The sequence below is a fragment of the Oncorhynchus mykiss genome, chromosome 20, assembly GCF_013265735.2.
Source record: "Oncorhynchus mykiss isolate Arlee chromosome 20, USDA_OmykA_1.1, whole genome shotgun sequence".
In the NCBI taxonomy this organism is placed as follows: domain Eukaryota; kingdom Metazoa; phylum Chordata; class Actinopteri; order Salmoniformes; family Salmonidae; genus Oncorhynchus; species Oncorhynchus mykiss.
This window is the reverse complement of record NC_048584.1, coordinates 19,277,209-19,295,102: the sequence shown is the minus strand read 5'-3', so window position 1 is coordinate 19,295,102 and position 17,894 is coordinate 19,277,209. Positions and strand designations below refer to the sequence as shown.

General features: G+C 41.9%; 1 protein-coding gene across 2 annotated transcripts; it reads left to right on the top strand.

The window, feature by feature from the left end:
* Positions 1-153: 153 nt before the first annotated feature.
* Positions 154-17,832, top strand: LOC110499147 (gamma-tubulin complex component 2). 2 transcript variants are annotated; one of them, XM_021576091.2, is made up of 18 exons: positions 154-259; positions 841-1,001; positions 1,120-1,248; positions 1,374-1,544; positions 1,809-1,968; positions 2,157-2,364; positions 2,535-2,734; positions 3,177-3,366; positions 3,530-3,675; positions 3,844-4,024; positions 4,122-4,302; positions 10,467-10,639; positions 12,442-12,570; positions 12,677-12,797; positions 13,112-13,255; positions 14,786-14,914; positions 15,185-15,348; positions 17,410-17,832. In XM_021576091.2, the coding sequence occupies exons 2-18, from the start codon at positions 852-854 to the stop codon at positions 17,483-17,485; spliced, it is 2,652 nt and encodes an 883-aa protein (XP_021431766.2). In that variant the 5' UTR covers positions 154-259; positions 841-851; the 3' UTR covers positions 17,486-17,832. The 2 variants fall into 2 exon arrangements, with proteins under 2 accessions (XP_021431766.2, XP_036811821.1); XM_036955926.1 differs by lacking the exon at positions 154-259 and adding an exon at positions 486-700.
* The last annotated feature ends 62 nt before the right edge of the window (positions 17,833-17,894 follow it).

Sequence of the window (17,894 nt, the reverse complement as noted above, 5' to 3'; positions counted from 1 at the left end):
AAAATAAGAGTTAATGAATAAATATACATGTTATTCTGCTTGCTGTCGGTCATACAATAGAGATTTAAAATTACAAATGTGTTCTCTGTTGGAGATGTTGTAAATCTCTTTATACGAAGTACTTTTAATTAAAGCATTTTATATCTAAACTTTTATTATGAAAAATCTTATACCGAGTACACGTTGTGTTGCTACCATTGGTTGCCACTTGCAGGTAGTTGGCGTGGCGGTAACTGCTTGTAGTCAACAGAGGCTTCAGGTAATGTGCTACACAGCTAGCTAGCGATCCATGTTGCATGCTGTTAATCATGCTGCCATTGCTAAGATTCCGTTCATTAGCTAACCAGGGAGCTAGATAGTTAAAAGCTCTATTTTCAGACCCTACTTTAAATTTAACGTAACTAGCTCCCGAGTGGCGTAGCGGTATAAGGATAATGCATCTCAGTGTTAGAGGCGTCACTACAGACACTGGTTCGATCCCGGGCTGTATCACAACCGGCCGTGATCGGGAGTCCCATAAGGCGGCGCACAATTGGCCCAGAGTCTTCTCAGGTGCCCCCTGTGGATAGGGCAAGTACCCCCAGGGTTCCTAGTACCACTGGTTGGGAACCGCACTGTACTAGGGCACCCGCTAGAATCTCAAACAATACAAGTCTTGTCCCTATGCAGCCAGAGAAGTTGCAACATCAGGACTGTGGTGGTAGATTGCAATTTACCACATTCATTTACACATTTGCATGCTTCAACTATGAACTGCCAGTATGACATTATTCAACCGATTGGTTGTTAGAGAGTTGACAGAGGTTTGATTATTGACTCTCACTACCTTTCTAATTTCAGCTGCTTGAGCCATGAGTGAGTTTCGGATACACCATGATGTCAATGAGCTGCTCAGTCTGCTTCATGTGCGAGGAGGTGATGGGGCAGAAGTGTTTATTGATCTACTGCAGAAGAACAGGACACCTTACATCACCACAACAGTGTCTGCACACAGTGCAAAGGTGATTGATGGGGAAGTTATTGGCAAATGTTTCATAGGATGATGATCTTCCTATGCGTTTCCTACAGATGATTAAACTTTCATTAAACTTTCAACGTTGATTCAACTTTCATTCACAGGTCAAAATAGCAGAGTATTCAAAGACGCCAGAGGACTTCCTAAGGAAATATGATGAGCTCAAGTCAAAAAATGTCCGCAACCTGGACCCACTGGTCTACCTCCTATCAAAGCTTAGTGAGGATAAAGAGGTAATCACTTACATTTTACATCTAATGTTGTTCAGATGCCGACAACTGCACTGTTCAAATGTCAAGTACAGTACAGTATTATGTTATGTCCCAATAACATTGTGTTGTGCGTTGATCTTCTCCAGATCCTCCAATGTCTGCAACAGAATGCCAAAGAAAGGTCTGAAGTGTCTGCTAATGCGACAACAAGTACAACCTTTGCTATCCCTCCAACCAGCACTAAGATGTCAATGCAGGAACTTGAAGAGCTGCGCAAGAAGCTGGGGAATGTCACTGCCAGCTCCAATGTGCCCCAGGTGTGTACTCGTGTCATTTTAAGGTTAATTTTGATTAGGGCCAGGATATTGTCTTCCTGACCAGGAAAGGCCTGATGCCCTATTATAGTCTATTACATATTTTCACTATTACTAGGTCAGGTCATGTATTCAGGAAAAAGTCCTGGCCCGCATGTGACTACCTCAAGTGAGCCGGACCAATTTGTTTTGAAAAGGCTAGAGTTGAATACATCTCAAAGTTCTACTACTCCCCCCCCCCCCCCCCCCCCCCCTCCATGTTTGCAGTCTGCTGAAATCACACGAAAGATGCTGAGGGACAGACACAACAAAAAGAACCCCACTCAGCCCAACCCGGTGTTTCCCAATTGGGTGTATGACCGTCCTGCTCTGAATGGGGACTTCATCACCGGTGCCACAGCAGCAGGAGACCCAGCAGTGGCCATTGGTATGAATGCTCCTCATATCTCACTTTGACACATTTTGATTGACTTCATGAAATTCCTGCATAGTTACACTGACTGAGTGGCTGCTCATTTTCATGTAATAACAAAATCTGTGAAAATGTACCTGGTATGTTTAGCGATTATGAGGATGAGCACACCACAAATAATCTCTTTGGTATTTTATGATCAGGTACAATGCCCCTGCCAGCCCAGGAGCAGGCGTTGGTGGATGATTTGCTCTTTGTGCTGGTCGGTGTGGACGGCAGAGACATCACGGCCCAGCCTGTCCTCGGGAGGCAGAATCGCTCCTTCATCGTTGACCCAACCCTTGACATGTCCATCAAGGAGCTGGTCAATAGGGTACTACCAGTTGCCTCATACTACTCTACTATAGCACGGTGAGTGAACTTTAAGGTTAAGCAGCTATATTTCCCTTTATTGTCTCATTTGCTAGACTCAAATGTAGATCCTTACACCATCTGGAGATGTATCAAAGGAAAATGTGCATTGTGTTGTCAAATCATTTGGATTTTCTGGCATAACATTTTGGCTGTGTTATGTCTGGCAGCTTCACTGAGGAGAAGTCGTCTTTTGAGTACGGCCAGGTGAACCACGCCCTGACGGCAGCCATGAGGACCCTGATGAAGGAGTATCTGATCCTGGTGACCCAGCTAGAGCACCTCCACAGGCAGGGCATGCTCTCCCTGCAGAAGCTCTGGTTCTACATCCAGCCCACCATGAGGACCATGGAGATCCTAGCCTTCATTGGTAAAGCCTTCATGATCAAACAATAAAACATCTATATACAGTGGGGCAAAAAAGTATTTCGTCAGCCACCAATTGTGCAAGTTCAAGCCTCTCTCATCTTTTTAAGTGGCTGACTAAATACTTTTTTGCCCCACTGTATGTTCCATATGGATCATATATTCGATCATACAATATAATGTCGTTGGTAGATATATTTGCGTTGCTTTTTGGGTGCACTTTTGGACATTCAATTGTATTATGCTTAGACTGACCTGTCAGTGGTGTTATGCCGGTCTTGTTTTATGGTCTATGATGATTTGGTGATGGTTGTGTGTGTGGTATGGTCATTAAGGTATGTTGTTGCAGACTGCCCAAAGTAAAAAGTACTCATAGTATAAAAAAAATGTCTCCAAAGGTTATTGATGTCTATTTAATCAGTGGGTGTCATGTTCTGTTTTCAAAGCCTCCTCGGTGGACAAAGGAGACTGCATGGGTGGGTCGACGTTGAGCCTCCTTCACGATCGTACCTTCAACTACACTGGAGACAGTCAGGCCCAGGAACTCTGCCTCTACCTCACGAAAGCAGCTAGTGTCCCTTACTTTGAGATACTGGAGAAATGGATCTATAGAGGCATCATCAAGGACCCTTACAGGTACAGTCTTTTGTCGCTCAACTCATTTACCACAGTTCTTACATTGAATCACATCAGTACTTTTCTACTGGGTCACAGGCTTGGACATGACTTAAGACACAATTTAGATTTCAGACAATGAGTTAGTTCAGCACATCTTTGGTGATTTATTTTGTCTTCATAGTGAATTCATGGTTGAAGAGCACGAGCTACAGAAAGAGAAGATCCAGGAGGACTACAACGACAAGTATTGGGATCAGCGGTACACAATCGTACAGCACAGAATTCCATCCTTTCTTCAGAAAATGGCAGACAAAATTTTGAGTACAGGTAAGACGCATCATACTATTTGGATCAGATTTGTTCCGATCACTTTTTAGTGTATCCTGACAATGCCCAGTGCAATTCACTGTGTTCCTTTGAAAAACTAATAGTATCAAGTTCTTGATCATTTTCTGAGTTGTTTGAGTTGGTTTTTCTTCTCGTCCTCTTCTATAGGTAAATATCTCAATGTGGTGAGAGAGTGTGGCCGGGACGTGACTTGTCCGGATGCTAAAGAGGTCCTTTACACTCTCAAGGAGAGAGCCTACGTGGAGCAGATAGAAAAATCCTACTACTACGCCAGTAAGGTCCTCCTTGACTTCCTGATGGAGGAGAAGGAGCTGGTCGCACGCCTTAGGTAAACAACAACAAAACTATAAATAGGTCAATAAAGTCTGATGGGTTTTTCGAATTTGGTATGTTCTGTTATATGCTAAGAGATGTATTCTCCCTAGGTCAATCAAGCACTACTTCTTGATGGACAAGGGAGATTTCTTTGTCCATTTCATGGACCTGACGGAAGAGGAGCTCAAAAAGCCAGTTGATGACATTGTCCCTCCCAGACTGGAGGCCTTGCTAGAGCTGGCTCTGAGGATGAGTACTGCTAACACAGACCCATTCAAAGATGACCTGAAGGTAAATATGCTAGAGTACCAGTCTGTAATTTATGCTATTTTGATTACAACAGCACTATCTAGTGGTTATTAAGGATAGGAGCCTAATTCCTTATTCATTCCGGTTCATGACCTAAAATACATACTGTACACATTATGTTTTGAAATATTATTTCATGCATGCATTATGATGAATGAATAGGCTCATGTAACCTTCCCAAAATAAGTACTTGAAGAAAGTTCGCATTGTCTGAGCATATAGCTTACAGTACTTGAAGAAAGTTTGAGAGTGACGGTCTGGGTAAGGTAGCGCTCCAGTCCTCCCTGTCATAATAAGCAGGACATGGAAATCGTATCACAGTATATCCCAGAGAAATATAAGTGCAGTCAATGTAAGTAACATAAAGTATGTTCCTTTAACTGTTAACTCAGATTGTATTGTCAGCAATAATCACATGCCCATAGAATTGATTTCTATTCTTTGCACTGAAACCGTCTACCTTAGGAAGAAGCTCACTATGGGCAGCCCATTCAGTATAATTGGCTCAAATGTGAATGTCACTGACATCTCTACCTCACATCTGCCTCTCAGGGTAGCACTAAAAACAAGCAGAAAAACAAGCAGAAGCCCTTATAGTTAAAAGAAAAAAAAGTATTATTGTTTAAATGTTTTTAGCAAATATTTTCTTACTTAACCAATAATGCAGAGTTTTTTTTTTTAAGGGCTAAGCATTTCATGGTAAGGTTGTACCTGTTGTATTTGGCCCATGTGACAAATCAAATTTGATTTGAAAATTACTAAAAATAGCCCATGTTAACATGTATTCTGAGGAACAAGGTTCATGAAATTGACAACTTACTAACATCAGAAAACATTTATATTCTGTAGTAGCTATACATGGTTCTAGAATATATAGAAAAGAGAGAAACGCAAATGGGTGAGGTGTTGCTATGTATGTCGAATCATACTCCTGTTGTGCTCCTCTCTCAGCCTCTGTCAGATGACGGAGAAGTAATATGGCTACAGGTTCATCTGCCTCCTATTCTGGTAGGAAGTTGCTATAGACCACCGAGTGCTAAAAGTCTGTATTTGGACTAGATGTTTGAAATGCTCAATAATGTATGTGATATCAACAGGTCTATTTTTTGGGTGGCCTAAATATTGACTGGTTGTCATCAAGCTGTCAACTCAAAAAGAAGCTTCAATCTGTAACCGATGCCAGCAATCCGGTTCATGTTATCAGTCAACCTACCAGGGTATTTACAAACAGAATAGGAACTGAATCATCTACGTGTATTGATCAGATCTTTACTAATGCTGCAGAAATCTGCTCTAGAGCAGTATCCACACCCATCAGATGTAGTCATAATATAATAGCCATATCTATAAAAACCAAAGTTCCAAAGATTGGACCTAAAATTGTGTAATGATGATTCCTATGTCGAAGATGTGAAAAATATTTGTTGGTCTGATGTATGTGATGAGGAACAACCTGATGCCACATATGAATCATTTATGAAACGGCTTCTTCCGGTTTCTAATAGGCATGTGCCCATCAAGAAACTGTTAGAACTGCCAAATCCCCATTAATATAGTGCATTCGGAAAGTATTCAGATCTCTTGACTTTTCCCACATTTTGTTACGTTACAGACTTATTCTAAAATAGATTAAATAGTTTTTCCCCCCTCAATCTACAAACAATACCCAATAATGACAAAGCCAAAACAGGTTTTAGAAATTTTTGCAAATGTATTAAAACAAAAAAACATATCACATTTGCATAAGCATTCATACCCTTTACTCAGTACTTTGTTGAAGCATCTTTGGCAGTGATTACAGCCTTGAGTCTTCTTGGTACAACGCTACAAGCGTTGGCACACCTGTATTTGGGGAGTTTCTCCCATTATTCTCTGCAGATCCTCTCTAGCTCTGTCAGGTTGGATGGGGAGCATCGCTGCACAGCTATTTTCAGGTCTCTCCAGAGATATTAGATCGGGTTCAAGTCCTGGCTCTGGCTGGGCCACTCAAGGACATTGAGAGACTTGTCCTGAAGCCACTCCTGCGTTGTCTTGGCTGTGTGCTTAGGGTCGTTGTCCTGTTGGAAGGTAAACCTTCACCCCAGTCTGAGGTCTTGAGCACTCTGAAGCATGTTTTCAACAAGGAAAAGGGGACTGTCTTAAACAGTTAAAACAAAGGGAACGTTTTGGGATTTACAAACTACAGGCCACTATGTATCCTGGTTTAAATGAAGATATGGATTTACAAACTACAGGCCACTAAGTACCCTGGTTTAAATGAAGATATGGATTTCTCACCCTTCCTGTAGGGTCGTGATAGGTCCATTTGCTGTCATCTAGTGGACATTTTGCTCAATTGCCCTCAGCTATGTTTAGACTGTTGTTGTTCATGTTTGCTGTGTTCTAGTGACTATGGAATATATTTATTTCTTATTCTTGACACTTCTCCCAGTCATATTTAAGGTTAGAACTACCTTTCTATGTGTTCTGATACTTCTAGCTTGGAGTTGTATATTTATGATAACATAGCTACAGTATTTAACTTTTTAATGTGTATAGTATTGCTTACTAGGTGTGTCCAATCAATTTTGTAACCACTCCCTCTTCTAATTAGGGCTAATTGGAAAAGCTGTTCAAAAGCGGACATTGTACTATTTCTATTATTATTACTATTATTATTATTTCTTGGCCATGCAGCCAAAATGTGTCAGATAAAAAAAGAAAAAACTTGGTTTCTATTGAACATACAAATAAAGGCATTTTAATTAATTATATGAAGTGCCTTGGTCCTCCTTTCTTTATGAAATAACACATATGGAATCATGTAGTAACCAAAAAAAGTGTATATATTTCAGTTTCTTCAAAGTAGCCACCCTTTGCCTTGATGACAGTTTTGTACATTCTTAGCATTCTTTCAACCAGCTTCATGAGGTAGTCCTGGAATGCATTTCAATGAACAGGTGTGCCTGGTTAAAATTGAATTCGTGGAATTTCTTTCCTTCTAAATACGTTCAGTTGTGACGAAAAAAAGTGTTTCCTTTAACCTTTATTTAACTAGGCAAGTCGGTTAAGAACATTCTTATTTACAATGACGACCTACACCGGCCAAACCCGGACAACGCTGGGCCAATTGTGCGCCGCCCTATGGGACTCCCAATCACGGCCGGTTGTGATACAGCCTGGATTCGAACCATGGTTTCTGTAGTGATGCCTCTAGTCCATTTAATGGCAAGAACAGATCAAATTAGCAAAGAGAAACAACAGTCCATCTACTTTAAGGCATGAAGGTCGCAAAAAACCTTCAAGTGCTATGATGAAACTGGCTCTCATGAGGACTGCCACAGGAAAGAAAGACCTAGAGTTACCTCTGCTGCAGAGGATAGGTTCGTTAGAGTTAACTGCACCTCAGACCAAATAAATGCTTCACGGTGTTCAAGTAACAGACACATCTTAACATCAACTGTTCAGAGGAGACTGTGTGAATCAGGCCTTCATGCTCAAATTGCTGCAAAGAAACCACTACTAAAGGGCACCGATAAGAAGAAGAGACATGCTTGGGCCAAGAAACGTGAGCAAAGGACATTAAACCAGTGTAAATCTGTCCTTTGGTCTGATGAGTCCAACTGTGAGATTTTTGGTTCCAACCGCCATGTCTTTGTGAGATGCAGAGTAGGTGAACAGATGATCTTGCATTTGTGGTTCCCACTGTGAAGCATGGAGGAAGAGGTGTGATGGTGTGGAGGTGCTTTGCTGGTGGCAGCATGGCTACCACAGCATTCAGCAGCATACACCATCCCATCTGGTTTGGGCTTAGTGGGACATTTTGTTTTTCAACAAGGGCTATTTGACCACGAAGGAGAGTGAAGGAGTGCTGCATCAGATGACCTGTCCTCCACAGTCACCCGACCTCAACCCAATTGAGATGGATTGGGATGAGTTGGACCACAGAGTGAAGGAAAAGCAGCCAACAAGTGTACAGCATATGTGGGAACTCCTTCAAGACTGTTGGAAAAGCATTCCTCATGAGGTTGGTTGAGAGAATGTGCAAAGCTGTCAAGGCGAAAGTGTGGCTACTTTGAAGAATATAAAATATATTTTGATTTGTTTAACCTTTTTTGGTTACTACATGATTCCATATGTGTTATTTCATAGTTTTAATGTATTCACTATTATTCTACGTTGTAAAAATAAAGAAAAACCTTTCAATGAGTAGGTGTGTCCAAACTCACATGCGCCGAATATATATACCGTGAAATGCTTACTTACACGCCCTTAACCAATAATGCAATTTTTTTTTAAGTAAGAAATGTGATATTTCATTTATTTGTTTATTTTCAGACATTTGCAAAAAATGTCTGTACCTTAAGTTCAATTCTAGGCATAAAAGCCAACTCCGCTCCATCAATCAGGCAGGTGCCTTCATTGAGGCACATGGCTTGTTCATAACAAAACCCTATAATATTGCCAACCACTTTAATAACGTTTTTGTTGAGAAGATTAGCAATCTTAGGCATGACATGCAAACATCAACCGCTGAGCTTTCATATTCATACATAACGGACCAAATAATGAAAGACAAGCACTGTAGTTTATGAGTTCCACAAAGTGGGAGTGGAAGAGGTGCATTTTTTTTGTTGTTGCTATCTATAAATAAGGACAGGCCAACTGGTACCAACAACCTGGATGGTAAATTGCTGAGGTTGGTAGCGGAATACATTGCGACTCCTGTTTGCCACATCGTCACTGTAAAGCTTAGAAGATGGTGTGTGCCCTCAGGCCTGGAGGGAGGCAAAGGTCATTCCGCTGCTCAAGAATATCAGAGGTTCAAACAGCCTGTTACCGGCACTTGGGAAACTTTTGGAAATAATTGTGTTTGAACAGATACAAAATTATTTTACAGAAAACAAACCAATGACAGACTTTCAGCATGCTTATAAGGAAGGGCACTCAACATGCTCGGGACTGACACAAATTATTTGTTGAAAGTAATTGATAGATGATTGTGGGAGCTGTTAGACTTCAGTGCAGCTTTTGAGATCATTGATCATAACCTGTTGCTGAAAAAACATAGGTATTATGGATTTGTATCCTTTCAATTATGGATTGAGAGTTGGATGGTGTACAGCCAGGCAGCCGTCTTTGGCCATTATTGTTTTTCATTTTTACTAATGACCTTCCACTGACCTTGAATAAAGCCTGTGTGTCAGTCTATGTACGCTGACGACTCAACAGTATATATGTTGGCTATTACACTAAAATAAATAAATGTACCCATTTACATTGAGCTCCAGTCAGTTTTAGAATGGGTAACTAGGCTGGTGCTAAATATTAAAAATGAAAGACATCGTTTTTGGGACAAATCACTCGTTCAACCCTAAACCAACATCTAGATCTATTATTGAATAATGTGGGGATTGAGCCAAGTTGAGGAGACTAAACTGCTGGGTGAAACCCTAGATAGCAAGCGGTCATGGTGAAAACATACAGACTCAATGGTTGCTAAAATGGGAAGAGGTCTGTCCGTGATAAGGCGTTGCTCTGCTTTCTTGACGTCTCAGTCGACCAGACAGGTCCTACAGGCCGTAGTTTTGTTGCACCTGGACTACTGCCCAGTTGTGTGGTCATGCGGCAAAGAGCGACATGGATAAATTGCAGTTGGTCCAGAACAGAGCAGCACGTATTGCACTTAATGTCCAGGGAGTGTGAATGTCAGTAACGTGCATGTCAATCGCTCCTGGCTTAAAAGTTGAGAGATTGACTGCATCACTATTGATCTTTGTGTGAGGTGTTGATGTGTTGAAGGTACCAAACTGTCTGTTCAAGCAGTTGGCACAGTGTTATGTATATTATGTTATTATATTATGTATTTTATTTGTGTTGGGTAATTGGGGATACCAATAAAAAATATGAAATAATTACAGCAGCTGGGAACACTGTTGACTACTTTAAGGAGAACCTAAAGTCATTTATGATCTTGTTATTCAAATGGCGTCATTGCTGTTTACCGCATTAGATGCGGTATAGATGCACTTTAGCACAGTAATAGAAAATTGCTGAAGGGCAGAATTGCAAATGTCTATAGGCTATACATATAAAAGACTATATGACTGTTTTGGGAGGGGCTTCACACTGAACTCATCCATCCACCCTCTGTTCCTGTTTCCCAGATTGACCTAATGCCTCATGACGTGATCACCCAGCTGCTGCGGGTGCTGGCCATTGAGACCAAGCAGGAGAAGGCCATCATCAATGCCGACCCCACCGAGGTGGCCCTCAGCGGCCTGGAGGCCTTCTCCTTCGACTACATCGTCAAGTGGCCGCTGTCGCTCATTATCAACAGGTAGGTACACTGGGGCTATATCCAAGGCCAGGTCTCCCTTGGGTAAGAGGTCTTCGGACCTCAGTATGACCTGGTTAAAAGAAGGTGAAAAAGGGATAAAAAAAAGTTGTATAAAGTTTTATGCCCTAATGATAGCTTCTCAATCTATTGAGAAACCCCCCTCGGGGATCCAAAACCAGGGCGTGCCAAATGCCAATACTATAATCATGTGTTCTGAATTTGTATATACACTGCTCAAAAATAAAGGGAACACTTAAACAACACAATGTAACTCCAATCAATCACACTTCTGTGAAATCGAACTGTCCACTTAGGAAGCAACACTGATTGACAATAAATTTCACATGCTGTTGTGCAAATGGAATAGACAACAGGTGGAAATTATAGGCAATTAGCAAGACACCCCCAATAAAGGAGTGGTTCTGCAGGTGGGGACCACAGACCACTTCTCAGTTCCTATGCTTCCTGGCTGATGTTTTGGTCACTTTTGAATGCTGGCGTTGCTTTCACTCTAGTGGTAGCATGAGACGGAGTCTACAACCCACACAAGTGGCTCAGGTAGTGCAGCTCATCCAGGATGGCACATCAATGCGAGCTGTGGCAAGAAGGCTTGCTGTGTCTGTCAGCGTAGTGTCCAGAGCATGGAGGCGCTACCAGGAGACAGGGCAGTACATCAGGAGACGTGGAGGAGGCCGTAGGAGGGCAACAACCCAGCAGCAGGACCGCTACCTCCGCCTTTGTGCAAGGAGGAGCAGGAGGAGCACTGCCAGAGCCCTGCAAAATGACCTCCAGCAGGCCACAAATGTGCATGTCTGCTCAAACAGTCAGAAACAGACTCCATGAGGGTGGTATGAGGGCCCGACGTCCACAGGTGGGGGTTGTGCTTAGAGCCCAACACCGTGCAGGACGTTTGGCATTTGCCAGAGAACACCAAGATTGGCAAATTCGCCACTGGCGCCCTGTGCTCTTCACAGATGAAAGCAGGTTCACACTGAGCACATGTGACAGACGTAACAGTCTGGAGACGCCGTGGAGAACGTTCTGCTGCCTGCAACATCCTCCAGCATGACCGGTTTGGCGGTGGGTCAGTCATGGTGTGGGGTGGCATTTCTTTGGGGGGCCGCACAGCCCTCCATGTGCTCGCCAGAGGTAGCCTGACTGCCATTAGGTACCGAGATGAGATCCTCAGACCCCTTGTGAGACCATATGCTGGTGCGGTTGGTCCTGGGTTCCTCCTAATGCAAGACAATATGGCTGGAGTGTGTCAGCAGTTCCTGCAAGAGGAAGGCATTGATGCTATGGACTGGCCCGCCCGTTCCCCAGACCTGAATCCAATTGAGCACATCTGGGACATCATGTCTCGCTCCATCCACCAACGCCACAGACTGTCCAGGAAATGGCTGATACTTTAGTCCAGGTCTGGGAGGAGATCCCTCAGGAGACCATCCGCCACCTCATCAGGAGCATGCCCAGGCGTTGTAGGGAGGCCATACAGGCACGTGGAGGCCACACACACTACTGAGCCTCATTTTGACTTGTTTTAAGAACATTACATCAAAGTTGGATCAGCCTGTAGTGTGGTTTTCCACTTTAATTTTGAGTGTGACTCCAAATCCAGACCTCCATGGGTTGATAAATTTGATTTCCCTTGATAATTTTTGTGTGATTTTGTTGTCAGCACATTCAACTATGTAAAGAAAAAAGTATTTAATAATAATATTTCATTCATTCAGATCTAGGATGTGTTATTTTAGGGTTCCCTTTATTTTTTTGAGCAGTGTATATATTTTTTTATTTTTCAGGAAAGCGCTGACAAGATACCAAATGCTGTTCCGGCACATTTTTTACTGCAAACATGTCGAGAGGCTGTTGTGCAACGTGTGGATCAGCAACAAAACAGCCAAGCAGCACGCCTTGCACAGAGCCAAGTGGTGAGTTGACAAAACTCCTTCATTTAACTTCCTTGTTTGTTTCTCTAGTGCCAGCTTCCTAATATCAAGTTCTGATATGAGCTATCTGGTTTCCTCCTCCCTGTAGGTTTGCAACAGCGTTTGCCTTGAGACAGCGCATGCTGAACTTTGTACAGAACATCCAGTACTACATGATGTTTGAAGTCATGGAGCCCACCTGGCATATCATGGAGAAGAACTTGAAATCTGTGAGTGGATTGTAACCAAGGCTGCTTTTCACCTTGATAGCATTCAGTGCTATAATGTGTTAGCCTATAGTTGTGTCTATCGTAATTGTTCTGTGCATGTTGTAGTAGTGGCATCCGTTACAAATGTCAGCCGTGAGACTTTACTTTGCTTTGACCCAAGATTGTTGTGGTCAAACGTTTTTTCCAGTCCCAATTACATTTATTTTCATTGCTCCTAATAACTGCATGCTGTGGCTTAGTGCACACTGTCGTAACAGTCCCAAGCACTGCATTGATCAGGAATATCTTAATATAGGCCATCTTGTCTTCCCCAGGCCTCCAACATAGACGACGTGCTGTGTCATCACATCAGCTTCCTGGACAACTGCCTGAAGGACTGCATGCTGACCAACCCAGAGCTGCTTAAGATCTTTTCCAAGCTCATGTCCGTGTGTGTCATGTTCACCAACTGCATGCAGGTGCGTGGATGTGGAACGCAACTACAAAACCGTGAACGTCAAGGCAGCTTGTTTTAGCTTACATGTAGTGTTTTTGAATGTTTGGATTGACGTGCATCTCATGCACATTAGATAATCTGACTGCAGTATTATGATATGTAGCCTAATATCTCCCCCCCAGTGTTCAGTGTATGACTTTACAGTGTCTCTCACTGGTGATCCTTATTAAATGTGTGTCTACAGTATATTCGGAAAGTATTCAGACCCCTTGACTTTTTCCACACTTTGTTAAGTTACATACTTATTCTAATTTTGATTAAATTAATTGTTTTCCTCATCAATCTACACACAATACCCCATAATGACAAAGCGAAAACAGGTTATTGGAAATGTATTTAAAAAATAAAAAAAACAGAAGAACCTTATTTACATAAGTATTCAGACTATGAGATTCGAAATTGAGGTCAGGTGCATCCTGTTTCCGTCGATCATCCTTGAGATGTATCTACAACTTGGAGTCCACCTGTGGTAAATTCAATTGATTGGGCATGATTTGGAAAGGCACACACTCAGGGACGTGACCAAGAACCCGATGGTCACTATGACAAAGCTCCAGAGTTCTTCTGTGGAGTTGGGAGAACCTTCCAGAAGGACAACCATCTCTGCAGCACTCCATCAATGAGGCCTTTACGGTAGAGTGGCCAGGCAGAAGCCACTTCTCAGTAAAAGGCACATGACAGCCTGCTTGGAGTTGCCAAGAGGCACCTACAGGACTCTCGGACCATGATGAACCGGATTCTCTTGTCTGATGTAACCAAGATTGAACTCTTTGGCCTGAATGTCAAGCGTCACGTCTGGAAGAAACCTGGCACCATCCCTACGGTGAAGCATGGTAGTGGCAACATCATGCTGTGGGGATGTTTTTCAGTGGCAGGTACTGGTAGACTATTTAAGATTGATGGAAAGATTAACGGAGCAAAGTATAGAGAGATGCTTGATGAAAACCTGCTCCAGAGCACTCAGGACCTCAGACTGGGGCGAAGGTTCACCTTCCAATAGGTGAACCTTCACCTGTTGGGACAAGTCTCTGAATGTCCTTGAGTGGCCCAGCCAGAGCCCGGACTTGAACCCGATCAAACGTCTCTGGAGAGACCTGAAAATAGCTGTGCAGTGACTCTCCCCATCCAACCTGACAGAGCTTGAGAGGATCTGCAGAGAACAATGGGATAAACTCCCCAAACACCAGCGTGCCAAGCTTGTAGCATCATACCCAAGAAGACTCAGGGCTGTAATCGCTGCCAAAGGTGCTTCAACAAAGTACTGAGTGAAGAAGGGTATGAATACTTATGTAAATGTGATATTTCAGGGTTTTTTTTGTTAATACATTTGCAAAAAATTCTAAAAACGTGTTTTTGCTTTGTCATAATCGGGTATTGTGTGTAGATTGATGAGGGGGGAAAAAATGATTTTCTACATTTTAGAATAAGGCTGTAACGTAACAAAATGTGGAAAAAGTCAAGGGGTTTGAATACTTTGTATTTCCTGGTGTAGCGCTTCACCCGGAGCATGAAGCTGGACCGGGAGTTGAACCGGCTGTCTCTGGAGCATGGCACCATGGAGGGTCCTCCCACCCAGAGCGAACGCACCGAGGAGCAAGAGAAGAAGAGACTCACCTCCAAGGTAACTACACACATACTAATTTACAGCAGATACTCACTAACCAACTTGTAGCAGTGTTTTCAAAGGTTAAACATGTATGAAAATCTGTGTTTTATATGCGTATGTTATATAGAACAACAACCAAATACAGTAGTATTGTAATGATGGCAATTAGTATTTGAGACAGAATAGAAATGCTATCTATCAAATATAGCATGATTTATGATGTGATATGCTATGCTATTCCCCAACCAGCAAGTGTCTTACCTATGTGGTTTCCCACGTTGTCAGTTTCTAGCGGAGCACGTGGACACCCTGCAGTCATACTCATGCTTCGAAGCCACCGTCAGCAAGTTTGACAGCAACTTCAGTACACTGCTCCTGGACCTGCTGGACAAGCTCAGCGTCTACAGCACCAACGACTGTGAGCACAGCATGATAAACATCATCTACAGGTGGGTCTACTGCACAGTGCTCGGTTTCTGATAGCGATGGAATCTAGACTTACACTTATTTTGGCCGAAGATGTAACATGAGTTTCGCAAAAACACCCCGCAGAGAGAACGTTCACTAAGTGCGTCATTGGAGCATGTCTCGATACTGATGGGAACGAAAGAAAGGCGTCGCTGCGCTCGGATCAGCTTTCTCCATTCACGTCTTACCTTAACATTTATAATTATTCCACACTACTGACGACAGATCAGCTCCTATAGATATATTATCACCCATCTGGCTGCAAATATTGAGGTGGCTTATTCTAATGCTTAGCCTACCCTATAATAATGCACTGACTAAATTTGGTACATCATGTTACACTTGAAAATAAAAGAGAGCCGCACACTCTAGGAGCTCAGATGCAAAAATTGAATGTCCAACGTTTCGACAGCCAAGCTGTCTTCATCAGGGTATAATCAAACACTGCAGGATGACTCATTTATATAGTGTCAAAAGACACAGGTGTCTGTAATCATGGCCAAGTGTGGCCTAATATCATTGGTTAATTATCAAATATTAAAATGGCATACAAAGAACAGCATACAAAAAAACAACAGATCAACAGCATACAATCATAGATTCATTTTAAACTACACAAGCTTACAAACAATTACAATGGCAAAGTCGCAATAATCACAAGAATGGCTTGTAGGAGAATATAACACTAGATCTGGTAGAAGAAAATACAAAGAAGAAACCAACCGTTTTTATTTTTATTTTACCACCATCTTTGAAATCCAACAGAAAGGTCCCACTTCCAGCCATCACTCTGGTTGTAATTCCAATGGTGTCCACAAGATGGCAGCAGTGTATGTGCAAAGTTTCTTGAAGTATGAGCGAACTACATGACATTTAGTGTGAAGTCACCCAGGTACATTTGGGCAAATCGTGAAGGAGACATTTGCATTCATATGACATTTTTCTGCAAAAATATCATAAACTGTATACTTGGACTTTGATTTAGCTTTTCCAGTATTAGTAGCCATATTATAAGTTCAACATTTGCAAAACAACCAGATTTCGTAACTTTCATAATTCTGAATATGTCCAAAAGGAAAAGGCATGCTGTCACACAAGGTTAGCAGCTACATTTTGCGACACATACAGAGTTTCTCATTGGCTATCTAGCTAGCTTTGTTTGACCCCGATTTTGACAAAGTTAGAGTCGATCAAGTGAAGACCACCCGCGTCATCGGAGTGCCATGAAGGCGTCGCTCTCTGACCAAATTTGGTGTCCTATAGGATATACTACACCCCTAATGATATAGTGAAGTCTAGTTACGTTCTAGGATCTCTGAGGAATACATACAAACGTGATTTGACTGGTTGAAACAACGTTTAGGATTAGATTTTCACAGATTCCTTTCTTCTTTTTTTCATTTTTTTTTTAAATTGAACGAGTGGAAATACAAAATCGATCGTGAATTCTATATAGACCTTTTTAGGATATGAAAAAGGATTTTATCTAACAAAACGTCACTTCATGTTATCTCTGGGACTATTTTGGATGATAAATCAGAGCAAGTTTTCAGAATGTATATACACATTTCACCTTCAGAGGTGAATTTATCAAACCTATTGCAGTGAAAAAAGTGTTTTGTTGTTTGGAGCTCTCCTCAAACAATAGCATGGCATTTTTCCGCACTAATAGCTACTGTAAATTGGACAGTGCAGTTATATTAACAATAATTTAAGCTTTCAGCCGATATAAGACGCTTGACCTCATTGGTGTGCATCGTGTGATTCTAACCAATTATTTGTAGGCATTGCCTACTAATTGTCTAATAATTGGATGATGCCATTGGAAAAACACCTTTTCACATATGTTGATATTGGGATGGTGCTGGAGATGACGAATATGAAGTGATTTTCTTTATTTCCCTTTAAGATGCTTTGGGGAAGAAGGGCCCAGGACCAGAGTTGGGAACCCCTGGCCTATAGATCCTAGTTAGTTGCTTAAATGGATAGGCTTAGCTATAGTTATAATCCTAGTCAAAACTGATTTGAACTTGATTCCATAGGTTGGATTTCAACGGGTTCTACACAGAGCGCCTTGAGAGGATGGCTATAGAGAGAAGTCAGAAGGCTGCTGCATAGCACTGTTTTATGTGAGTGTTCATGATGGTCACCCACTCTATAAGTATTTATTTCTCCTACTCATGCCCATATCAAAAACCAACTTCAAAGACGACATTCCTCTCCACATCAAACATGAAGCTGTCAAACATACAGCTGTTTAGTGTTTTATTCAAGAAACTATCACCATAGATTTGACTATATGGTGTTTTCCCCTTTATGGGCATAGGAATAAATAATCATGAACTGTATGAATTTCTCTCAGAAGAATTTAAAGAAAACCTGGACCTCTATATGGGTAACTTGTTTTTTACCTTGTGAAAATTGTTTTTGTGTTTTATTGTTCAATAAAAAAAATATGAAATTTCCCCAAGCATTCTCTTTGTGCTCTTTGTTTACAGAATTCAAACATTCCTAGGTAACAGTAAAC